At 35.3% G+C, this 13,140-nt stretch overlaps 1 protein-coding gene across 1 annotated transcript in view; it reads left to right on the forward strand.

The window, feature by feature from the left end:
- Window positions 1-13,140, forward strand: part of WDPCP (WD repeat containing planar cell polarity effector) — a 360,469-nt gene that overhangs the window by 147,568 nt on the left and 199,761 nt on the right. The window contains exons 9-10 of the mRNA XM_028168397.2: window positions 608-741; window positions 4,252-4,443. Of these exons, the coding sequence (XP_028024198.2) occupies window positions 608-741; window positions 4,252-4,443 (326 nt within the window). The remainder of the gene's footprint in view (window positions 1-607; window positions 742-4,251; window positions 4,444-13,140) is intronic.

Raw genomic sequence — 13,140 nt, forward strand, 5'->3', positions numbered from 1 at the left:
GCTGTAGAAATATTTTTGCTACTCTTCATTATCAAATATTATTTTATATACTGTGCATATTGGATATAATATGCTTTATTTCATTCAACTAGTATACCCTCAGAAAGAAGATTCATTGATGAAAATTTTTTTAAAAAATTGGTGGAGAACACTGATCTGTATCCCTTAATAAATCCAATTTATTCTCAGATGGTTTATATCATATAAACACAGGATTAAAGGCTAAGCACAAATAAAAGTAAATGTTTTTATGTTTACATTCAGATGTGAAACGGTCTTTATTTTATGCTTTTCTTAGCTCTATTCCAAATACATCTCATTTGGAGGTTGTCCCCAAACATCAGTGTATATTGAAATGGTCTCAGGAAAAAAGAAAAAGTATCAAATCGATGCATGATTAGATTGATGATTGTTGTTTATTCCCAGTATCTTTACTATCTTTGTAAAATGTCATAATGGTATTTAGGAGACTTTAGTTATTTCAATTAATATTCATTTATCTTCTGAAAATAGTTTTTTGTAACATTTCAGTGGAAGAAACTGTTAATTCTTTATTATTTTATTCTAACTCAGTATTTGATAGTATTATCAAATCTTTTTTTTTAAGCTCTTCTCACAGACAGCTTTATCATCTTATCATTTTTGGCACAAAACAAACTATGTTTTATTCAGTTTACCAAGAAGATGGGTTCTCCTGATATAAACAAAAGACTGGAAAAACTCTCAGCCTTGGATTATAAGGTAGAGATTTCATTTTATATAGTCATATTGTTAATTATTAAGGTATGCTAGAGTATCACATGAGTTGATGTTATGCTTGTTTTTATTGAATGATTCCGGATTTCAGAAAAACCAGAGTTATTATAGGATTAAGCTTGATCAACTAGAAACAGTGGCCATCCAGAGTTTTCTTTTTTTTACTCTCATTATGGGGGTCTAACAGTGGCATGCTTGGAGTAATTTATATAGTACTTAGGGAAGTCAGAGACAGATAATAGAGACCAGTTACACATTCGAAAATGGTTTTCTTGCTAGTGGTAGTATATACACCATTCTCATTTTCCCCTAAGACCCCGTATCATCCTTCTAGGCAAGGATGGCTGCTCTGGCTTCCATTTCACAAGAAAAGAAAGAGAGAAGAAGGCACTTTCAAAGGTTAATAGAAATGTGTAATAAACGAAGAGTGGGAAGACTCCCCCAGCCCCCACACCCAACTCTAACTGTGGAGAAAAATGCAAAAAGAAATCTCCTTCCTGTGTTAGTATCTCTCCCTTCAGTAACTCCAGGTAATTTGTTTCCTTGTATCAGGGACCTTACATCTGTTAAGGCAGGACTTTTATTTTAAATGATGTATTTAATTTAAGTTTTGCCACATTACATTTTAACTGCTTGGAAGGCATACTCTCTGGTAGGATGAGTATCTAATACATTTTCCAGGCTGTTTCAGTTCAAGGCCTCTTTTCAGCAATGACTTGTGTTTGCAAGATTGATCCAGCCTCTGTGACGTGGATTTGAGACAGTTCACTGGGAACGGGGCTGATATGCAGCTTACTTAAACAAGATGCACACTTACACCATACCTAGAGTATCTGTAACAAGGGCAAAGATTCTTAAAAGTCAACTTTGTGTGTGTGTTTGAAAAGTAGTATTTAACCTAACCTTTTGCCCTTTTGCATTATTTCTTATTGTGACTGAGGTGGTGGTGGTATGGGAGGATTTAATTTTATTTAGTGGAAAAATCTACTCTTATAAAAAAGATTTTTAACATGGGATAAAATACATTAAATAAGTGTTTCATTGTGGTAATAAACTAAAATTTGGTTTTGTCTGCCGACTTTGTGGAGCTTCTATAACACTTTGTATATATTGATTCTTTTAAACTGAAAATCAGTGGTATTCATATATTATATTTTGTTTAGTGAAAAAAATTGGTTTAGCATTCTTAATGGGATATTATTTTCCAGAATGGCTAACTGTAGATTTACTTAAAATGTTGTTTATTTACTAATACTGGTCTTTAAAATGCACCAGTATGCATTACCTCAAACTGTTAAAGTAACTGTTTTTAATGCATTTATATAAAATTTTGTATGACTAGTTTCTCCATCTTAGGTGTGGTGGATAATTTGGCAAAGTCTTCTCAGCTGAAGGATATTAGCTCCCGTTAATGAGAGCAGAGAAAACTGTCAGGATGTCATCTTTTCTGATGAAAAGATGTGAAAAATAGACCGAGTATATGGGCCCTATACCTTGAGTAAGGGAGTTACTTATTTGTTTATTCATTCTGCCTTTAGCTTTGAGAAATTAAGCACTCCATGAGCACTCCATGTCATTTCTTTACATTAGAGAAGTAGCCTGCTTCTCTTTGGAAAACCCATGGATTTCATTTTCTGGTTCAGTATTTTAAATATAGTTATTTAAATACTTAGTAAAAACTGCCATTTGTCCATTGGAAGGATGTTTTAAGAAACTTACTCATTTCACTTGCCCTCTTGACCATCGTGATAGAACACTGATGCCATTAATACTCATAGCAAACATGAAATTTCAGATAACATGTATGATTTGCATTATGTGAGGATTGAAAGTGCCAGCTCTCATCTAGAAATTCTTAAGTAACATGTTTACATGGCAGGTAGGACATCAAAATAATGTAGGTATATTTTTAAGGACTTAGCAATTCCATTGTGGTATTTCTCTTAAGAAGATAGCTAGTTAAAATAGTGATATTGAGAGCTTAAATATAAGAATTTGCACTTCAAAGCATAAAGTATATCTGTGTTGTCTGTCATTGCACATTTGGATTTTAAAACAAGGAAATAGTGTAGAGTACTATAATTCTGCTTTTCTTTACAGCTGTACCATAATTTAATTCTTTTAGATTGAAACAGTCTTGGCAAAGAAAAATGTAGGGGAAATATCCTGAAAGTGTTGACCTTTAACAAGTTTTCCTGTCTACATTTTAAAAATCCAATTCAATTTATTTAACAGTGAAGGGACAGGGACAGTGCAAGGAGTTAAATGTTTACCATGAGAGAACAACATTGGTAATTACTTTGATTTCAGTTCCTTTTGATGTGCATTCAGAGGATGAAGAGGTCAATAATATTATGGGCATGCAAATAGAAAAGGGTTCCTTTTGACCATATTAAAAAAAAATGGCAGAGGATTATTAAAGCATTAACCTTGATTTAATGGCCTTGGTTGAGTGGTGAGATCACAATTTGGATGAGCCTGATTATTTACTAAATACAATACATAAATGCAACGGGTTCTTAACACCCATTGCACTCTGGCATTATCGCATTACTGCCATCCTTTGTTGCCTTGCAGACAGGAATATGAAAGCAATCTGTCATGTAGTGAGACTGGCTCCAGAAGCATTTCTCTGATAAGAAGACCCCCTGCCCTTTGCTAGTGTCTGGTCCAGTAGGCTTAGCCATGCGCTTAATCCCCAGAAAGTGGTTCGATTATTGCTGACCAGCAATGGCAAGATAGTTTTTTTTTTTTTTTTTTGGCTTCCAAGCTATCAACCTTCCATTAATTCCTTAAGCAGAAATACGGTGCAATCTATATTTCCTTGGCATGTGTCACCCAGATGGTGCCGTGCTTATGTTTTCAAATAACCATGTTCCAAAATAACATAGTTTGAATAATAAATTCTACAAATCCGTCCTAAGAAAGAAAAGCATAATTCTCAGAAGCTGCATAAACTTTTATGCAGCATGATGCTGTGACTTATCCCTTTATGCAGAATTTTTGTGTATATGTCTCATATATTCTTTAAAGTGATATTTGCCTCAAGTTGTTTTTCCTTTTATTGTTGTCAGTCATTCAGTCATTGTTAACATGTTATGTCTTAAACAGTAGTCAGACACTCTTGGTCAGCAGTACTGAACTTGTCATTTAATATAGCCGGTCTTAAATCCTGTGTGTAGGTCGATGCTGTCAAGCAACCATGACTGTACATTTTGGTATTGATTGGGATTGCTACGGCCAATTCCTCCCTAACTCACATTTCTCCTTTTCCTTTCCTCTGCTAAAAATGGGGAGAATTTTGAACATATGTCTTTTTTATATATGTGTCAAAAGAATTTGGTAAATTCTGACACCTCCTTAAGCACATGTTTAACATGCATATTTACTTGCATTTATCTACATTTACAGATGCTTTAATTTTTGCAATACTTTGAGGATTTTGCATTTTAAAAATGATCCTTGTCTGCTTTTTTTTTTTTTTTTAACCATTAGATTTCCTATTATGAAATCCCTGGCCCAGTAAACAGGACAACACAGCGTCGTCTAGCTATCAATTGTGTTCAAGATATAGTTGTTTGCTGGTGGCCACTGGTCAGTGATGATGCTTGGCCTTGGGCCCCCATTTCTTCTGAGAAAGACAGAGCCAATCTGCTGCTCCTGGGTTATGCTCAAGGAAGACTGGAGGTAAATCTAAAGCAAATATATACATTTTATTGAAGAGAAAATAAAATAGGATTATTAGTTTTCTATTCTGAAATAAGTGTGAATACTTTTTAAAACATATAATTTATTTTCCAAATATTCAACAAAGGAAATTACATATGAAATGGGATCCTTTAAAGTATCACATCTGGAGGATACACAGTTTCAGGACTTGTCTGAATAGCATAGTGATTAATATCACAAGCTTCTGGGTTCAAATCCTAGCTTTGCCACTACCTAGCTCTCTGTCCTTGAGCAGATTACTAACCTCTATGGTTTCATTATTTGAAAAATAAAGTTAACGAAGATAAATGAGTTAATACATGCATTTAGAGCAATAACTACATATATTAAACTCTCAATTACTATTGTGATTCTTGTCATTATCATTATTAGTACTGTCATTACTGTTTGCTCATGATTTCATGCCTATCGAAGCTATGTTATCAACCACCTTCTTTAAACTTCAGTTAGGTAGCAAACATTAGTCAAATGCCTATTTTCTGCAAGACTCTGTGGTGCCAAACCATGGCTGGGGCAAGGATTTGTAAGAAGGGCTTTAGAAGAGTGCCTTCTCAGTCTAGTTTCCTGCCTGGGACAGGAGCACCAAAAGGGTTAATCGAAGAGGTGCAGACAAGATCTTGCCCTGTCTATTCCTGACAGTGGTTCCATCATCCCTCATTATCACGAACCTATGGCTATTTTCACCTTGTATCAGTACTTTGAGTATGAAATTCTGTTTCTTTTTTAATGTAACTTAAAAAAAAGCAACCTCCTCCAACCTGTTTTTTTTAATGTCTTGGCTTGGGTAAAATAGTATGTTCCTGTATTTTCTCTAAATCCATTATCTTTTAGGCTTTAATTTTTTTAATTTTTCAGAATTAGTATTCTGAGATATAATGAACAAGTACAAGTTTTCTCTATCCCTACCTACCTCTTCTGGTTTTATAAATTTACAGGCTATCTTTTAAGACCAAAGAGTCCTTTTTAACTAATTATTTTACCTTTTTCTGGAACTTTTCCAATTTGTTGTAGTAACTAATACCACTTGTAATGCTTCAGGTATGGATTTTGTGAGGATAAAGAAGTGCTTTATTCCTATTCAATTCCTGTTCATGCCCACCATTTTATTGATCTTGGGTCCAGAAGCTAACTGAATAAAAGACTTAATCAAAATGACTTAATATAATAAAGCCAACTAGAATTCTTTTAAATGCTCTGTTTTATAATAAAAGTAATAATAATATAAATCAGCCTTTAGTTTTACATTACACAAATTACCTTTATTTGAAATGAGTTTATTACCTGAAATTAGGACTGTTCAGAAAGGGTTTACGTATGGTCTATGTACTTCATCTCCTGGTGTCATCTAGTTTATGGACTTCAGAGTTGGATAAACCTCGGTTTGCCTGTTGGTTGGACCATATACTGTGTGACTTTAATCAAATTTACTTCCTGTCAGCTTCTGCCTGCTTTTAACTAATACTATGTTCTTTGGCCTTGGGTAGATCACCTACCCTCTCTGACTGTAGTTTTCTAATTTTTAAAATGATGGATTTAAACCAGATAGGTCCTGGGCAGCTCAAAAAAGTGCACATCTGGATTCTGAAGCACAGATCTGATTTAGCCATTGCATGTTCAAACGCCTTCAGTAGATTTTGAAACTAAACTTAGCCTCGGCACTGAAAAGGTCCCCCTGACTGGCCCTGACTTACCTTTCCAATGTTATTTCTTTATACAAATCTATGTTCTAGCCAAATGGTTTACTCACTGCTTCTTTATTTCCCACCTCCTGTCTGTACAAATTACTGGTATTTCTACCTAAAAGGCCCTTCCCTCTCTCTTTTCACATCATTCATCAACCACTGAGCATGACCATGGAGTAAGCACTGTATTTCATGCCAGGGGATATAAACACAAAACAATCCCTGCCCGCAAGGATCTTAGTGTCTACCAATGAGAGACAAATATGAAAACGTGTGAGTGCACTAAAGTGTTAAATAATGCTGTGGATAGAGTATGTGTAAGCTGTAGAGGAGCCAGTGGGGACTGTTTCTACCTAGAGAGATAATAAGGGGGGAACTTTAAAGAGGATTTACAATTTGCTCAAGGTTGGTACACAATTTTACTTTTTTTACTATCCTTTATAAGTTTCATATCAAAGTTGTACTACCCCTGTGGAATGATTTGACTAGCTTTTCTCTTTTCTCCTCTCTGAACCAGTGCCAAAAGGAATTATATGATACTTGAATGTTTGGCAAAACTCATATAAAACTGCCTGGGTGTGCTGTCTTTCAAGGAAGGTAGATTTTTTATAATTGATTCCATTTTTCGAGGGTTGTTTGTTTTTCGGGAATTCTGTCTTTTCCTTGAGTCATTTTCCTTAATTTGTATTTTTGGAAAATTATCCATCTTATTTAAGTATTTGAATAGATTTTCATGAAGTTGTATATGATACTTGCACCTGATTTTTAATTGTTCACCACTGACTGCATAGCTAATTTTTTGATCGTAATATATTAAGATATATAATTCATTTTTTTTTTTTTTTTTTTTTAATGAGGATCTTGAATCAGATGCGTATGTTTGATTGATTGATTGATTGATTGATTGATTTTGGCTGTGTTGGGTCTTCGTTTCTGTGCGAGGGCTTTCTCCAGTTGTGGCAAGCGGGGGCCACTCTTCATCGCGATGCGCGGGCCTCTCTCGTTGCGGAGCACAGGCTCCAGACGCGCAGGCTCAGCAGTTGTGGCTCACGGGCCCAGCCGCTCTGCGGCATGTGGGATCTTCCCAGGCCAGGGCTCGAACCCGTGTCCCCTGCATTAGCAGGCAGATTCTCAACCACTGCGCCACCAGGGAAGCCCTATAATTCATTTTTTTTGTCAAGTAGCTTTTGTCTTGGATTTGGCTCTTTCAATCAGTCTATCAAAATTAAACTGTTAGAAAAATTTGTAAAGATTTCTTTTTCAGAACCTCACGTGAACTTCTATATGCAAAAGGTGAATGGCTTTTGGAAGAACTGTCTGGGGAAATAATTGTTTCTTTGTGTGTGTGTGAAGACATAATCTTTAATTGTGAATTGTAGCACATTTTTTAGGGTAACATTAACTAAAACCACTAGTCTATAAAAGTAATATTCAGGCATATGGCTTTAAGTATTTTTTCACTAGCGACCAATAGACTTCTTGAGCTAATCCTCGGAATAAGAGATACGATATACTCTTAAACCCTAAAATTCAGACTAAAAAAAGTAGCAGCCTCATAGAGAAGAAATTTAATCTTTGCATCTATTAAATGATGGAACTTAAAAAAGTAATTTCCCACCCAATTTCAATCAGAAAAGATAGTAAGCTTTTATTTGGACAGTAGCAAGATCCTAGAGTAGTGGTTCTTAGCCTTGGCAACACATTACAGTCACCTGCAGAGCTTTTACAAAGGAGCCCACCCAGACCAGTTATATCAGAATCTCCAGAGGGGGAGGAGGCATCAGTATTCTTTTACAGGTTCCCTAGGTGATTCTCATGTGCATCCAAGTTGAGAACCACTGCTTTACAGCAGACTGGAAAAAAATTTTTAAGCCATCTTTTTTGCATAACAGACCATGGAAAGGATAAAGCCCACATACTGAACCAAATGAGAGTGTTAACAGTAAATTCCAAGTAGAAAATTGGCTTACCAAGCAGCAAAAAAAAAAGAAAACAAAGGAAACATAGAAGTAAGCTCTCTGTGACTGAATTATCTGTCTTTCAGAGGAGGAACATTTCTTAATTTATTTTATGGATATTAGAAAACTGCTGGTCTAATTTCACACTGCAGAGCTCTAAACAACAGTACATATCTTAATTAGAAGCACAGAACAGAGAGATTTATGTAGTCTAGGGGAAAAAAAATTTGTTTTGAAAAATATACAATAGTATGAAGAAAAAGAAATTTTTTATCAGTAAAATTCATTTAAAAATAGTTTTTAATGGTGTTTGTATGGATTATTGTACATAGCATGGTAGTCATTTATACTTAAATTCCTCACACTCTTTATACTTACATTTGGAAAAGGTGATTACCGTCATCATAGAACTATTTAATTCATTAGCTTTGTCAAAAATGTGGTGACAACACAACTTACTCTTTCCTGACCTTTGTATTCAAGCAGATGTTTTAGCTTTTCAGCTGTATGGATTTGATAATGCTTTCTGAGTATGGCAGTAATTTCAAGATATCTTACTCAGAAAAGGTCACTTGAATTTGTTTAACCAAATTAATCAAAAACACATAAGCAGAGCTATTAAACCTTAAAACCTGTTGTCAGGGCTAGGGAAATATAACCTCACAAAGGTAACTTTTTTCCCATAAAAATTAAAAACTAATTTTGCAGTGATTTAGAGGAACAGCCAACTGATGGGAAAGTCAAAATGTGACCAACTTTTAATACAGTATAATTTGATAAAAGAAGTATTCAGAAAGCATTATAAATGCATTCAACTGAAAAGCCAAAATATTTAAGAGACATCTCTTCCAAAGAAATGTATGAACTGTGTTAGCTTTCAACCAGATAACCAAGATTTTCTATTTTAGGGATGATGTTTTTTTTTTTTTTAAATCTCTTTATTATAAAGACACTAAGGAAAACCACAGAGACTAAATATATAGTTTAATGAGCTTTTACTAAGGAAACACCCCTGAACCACACTCAGGTCAAGAAATAGAACTTTGCCAGGCACCAGAAATAGTGCCACGTACTCTGGTTTTTTTTTTGTTTTTTTTTTTTTTTTAATTTATTTTATTTATGGCTGTGTTGGGTCTTCGTTTCTGTGCGAGGGCTCTCTCCAGTTGTGGCAAGCGGGGGCCACTCTTCATCGCGGTGCGCGGGCCTCTCGCTATCGCGGCCTCTCTTGTTGCGGAGCACAGGCTCCAGCCGCGCAGGCTCAGCAATTGTGGCTCACGGGCCCAGCCGCTCCGCGGCATGTGGGATCTTCCCAGACCAGGGCTCGAACCCGTGTCCCCTGCATTGGCAGGCGGATTCTCAACCACTGCGCCACCAGGGAAGCCCCCACGTACTCTGTTTTGATCTCAACCCTTTCCTGGTGCCCCAAAGTAACCTCTATTGTGACTTTTACACATTTTCTCATATAGTTTTTATCACCTAAATGTGCATCCTGCAAAACTGTAGTTTAATATTATCTATTTAAAACATGTTAATGTGTCTTTTAACTCTCTTTTAATCTGCAAGTTCCCGCTCCATCCCTTTTTTTTTCATTAAAATTTATCTGTTGAAACTGCAGTGTCCCACAGTCTGGATTTTGTTGTCCCATCGTCATGGTGTGGTTCAACAAGTTTCTTTGTCTTTTGAAAATTCTGCAAGTTAGTAGTCAGTTTTGTCAAGACTGTGTGCAAAGGAGTGCTTTTTAATCAGAAGGCACATAATGTCAGGTTCTCTTTCTCTCTTTTGGTTGTCTCTCTTTTTTGATTTTAGCAGCTCTTGATGCTTAATGCCTAGATCCAGTAATTCATGATGGTTGCAAAATGGTGATATCTAATGATATTTTTTTTAATTAATTGCGATACTTTTATAATGAGACACTTCTACTCATCTCCTACTTATTTTCCCAGTGGCTGGATTCATATAGTATAATCAGGATAAGCATCTGTTTCTTTTATTTACTAGTTTTCAAGATTGAATTGGTTCCCTATCACTCCCTGAAGGTAACCAATTAGTTTTTGTTTTTTTAATAGCATTATTAATTCATGGATTTAAACATTCTTGACTTAATGGGTTTCATAAATTGTAATTTTTGTCCTTTTGAAAGCTCAGATTCTTAACTTTGGGCAGTGGGAGTCTCCTCAAGTTGGCTCCTCTTCTTGTCATGACCTCAATAGTCTCGGGTAGCTTCCCTCTGTCTGGTGTAACAATATGTCCATGCTTTCTTGTACATTTCCTGCTGCAAACCTGGAATTATCCGTTTCTTCAATAAGGTCTGGTTTCTGGATCACTGAAGAAATCAAAGAGCAAATCAAAAAATGAATGAGACATTTTTTGAGACAAATGAAAAAGAAAACACGATGATCTAAAACCTATGGGATGCAGCAAAAGCAGTTCTAAGAGGGAAATTTATAGCGATACAAGCTTACCGCAGGAAACCAGAAAGATCTCAAGTAAACAACCAAACTCTACTCCTAAAGCAAGTAGAGAAAGAACAAACAAAACCCAAAGTTAGTAGAAGGAAAGAAATCATAAAGGTCAGGGCAAAAATAAATGAAATAGAGACTAAAAAAAAAAAAATAGAAAAGATCAATGACACTAAAAGCTAGTTCTTTGAAACGATATGCAAAACTGATAAACCTTTAGACAGACTCATCAAGAAAAAAAGGGAGAGGGTCCAAATCAATGAAATCAGAAGCGAAAAAGGAGAAGTTACAATAGACACCACAGAAACACAAAGGATCATAAGAGACTACTATGAAGAACTACATGCCAATAAACTGGTACAGCCTAGAAGAAATGGACAAATTCTTAGAAAGGTACAATCTCTCAAGACTAAACCAGGAAGAAATAGAAAATATGAACAGACCAATTACCAGTACTGAAATTGAATCAGTAATTAAAAAACTCCCAACAAATAAAAGTATAGGACCAGATGGCTTCATAGGTGAATTCTACCAAACATTTAGAGAAGAGTTAACATCTATCGTTCTGAAACTATTCTAAAATATTGCAGAGGACAGAACACTTCCGAACCTTTTCTATGAGGCCACCATCACCCTGTTACCGAAACCGAAGATATCATGAAAAAAATTACAGGCCAGTATCACTGATGAACATAGATGCAAAAATCCTCAACAAAATACTAACGAACTGACTCCAACAATACATTAAAAGGATCATACACCTTGATCAAGTGGGATTTATCCCAGGGATGCAAGGATTTTTCAGTATTCACAAATCAATCAGTGTGATACACCACATTACCAAATTGAAGAATAAAAACAATATGATCATCTCAATAGATGCAGAAAAAGCTTTTGATAAAATTCAACATCTATTTATGATAAAAACTCTTCAGAAAATGGGTATGGAGGGAACATACCTTAGCGTAATAAGAGCTATATATGAGAAACGCACAGCTAACATCCTACTCAATGGTGAAATTCTGAAAGCATTCCTTCTAAGATCAGGAACAAGACAAGTATGCCCACTCTGTCCACTTTTATTCAACATAGTTTTGGAAGTCCTAGCCACAGCAATCAGAGAAGAAAAAGAAATAAAAGGCATCCAAATTGGAAAAGAAGAAGTAAAACTGTCACTGTTTGCAGATGATACAATACTATACATAGAAAAATACTAAAGATGCTACGAGAAAACTAGTAGAGCTCACCAATGAATTCAGTAAACTTGCAGGATACAAAATTAATACACAGAAATCTCTTGCATTCCTATACACTAACAACAAAATATCAATCAGAAGGAGAAATTAAGGAAGCAATACCATTTATCATCACATCAAAAAAATAAAATACCTAGGAATAAACCTATCTAAGGAGGCAAAAAACCTGTATTCAGAAAACTTTAAGATACTGACGAAAGAAATCAAAGATGACACAAACAGATGGAGAGATATACCATGTTCTTGGATTGGAAGAATCAACATTGTCAAAATGACTGTAGTACCCAAAGTAATCTACAGTTTCAACACAATCCCTGTCAAATTACCAATAGCATTTTTCACAGAATTAGAACAAAAAATTTTTACAATTTGTATGGAAACACAAAAAAATACGAATAGCCAAAGCAATCTTGAGAAAGAAAAGCAGAGCTGGAGGAATCAGGCTCCCTGACTTCAGACTATACTACAAAGCTGCAGTAATCAAAACAGTATGGTGCTGGCACAAAAACAGACATATAGATCAATGGAACAGGATAGAACGTTCAGAGATAAGCCCACCCACCTATGGCCACCTAATCTATGACAAAGCAGGTAAGATATACAATAGAGAAAAGAAAGTCTCTTCAGTAAGTGGTGCTAGGAAAACTAGACAGCTACATTGAAAAGAATGAAATTAGAACACTTTCTAACACCACACACACACACACACACACACACACACCTCAAGATGGACTAAAGTCCTAAATGTAAGACTGGACACTATAAAACTCTTAGAGAAAAACATAGGCAGAACACTCTTTGACATAAATCGCAGCAATATCCTTTTGGATCCACCTCCTACAGCAATGAATGTAAAAACAAAAATAAACAAGTGGCACCTAATTAAACTTAAAAGCTTTTGCACAGCAAAGGAAACCATTAAAAAAATGAAAAGACAACCAGCATACTGGGAGAAAATATTTGCACACAATGCTACCGGCAAGGGATTCATTTCCAAATTATACAAACAGCTCATTCATACAGTTTAATATCAAGAAAACAACCCAATCAAAAAATGAGCAGAAGACCTAAATATTTGGAGCTATTTCTCCAAAGAAGACATACAGATGGCCAATAGACACATGAAAAGATACTCAACATCACTAATTATTAGAGAAATGCAAATCAAAACTACAATGAGGTATGACCTTACACCAGTCAGAATGGCCATCATCAAAAAATCTACAAACAATAAATGCTGGAGAGGGAGTGGAGAAAAGGGAACTCTCCTGCACTGTTGGTGGGAATATAAATTGATACA

The sequence above is a fragment of the Balaenoptera acutorostrata genome, chromosome 12, assembly GCF_949987535.1.
Source record: "Balaenoptera acutorostrata chromosome 12, mBalAcu1.1, whole genome shotgun sequence".
Taxonomy (NCBI): domain Eukaryota; kingdom Metazoa; phylum Chordata; class Mammalia; order Artiodactyla; family Balaenopteridae; genus Balaenoptera; species Balaenoptera acutorostrata.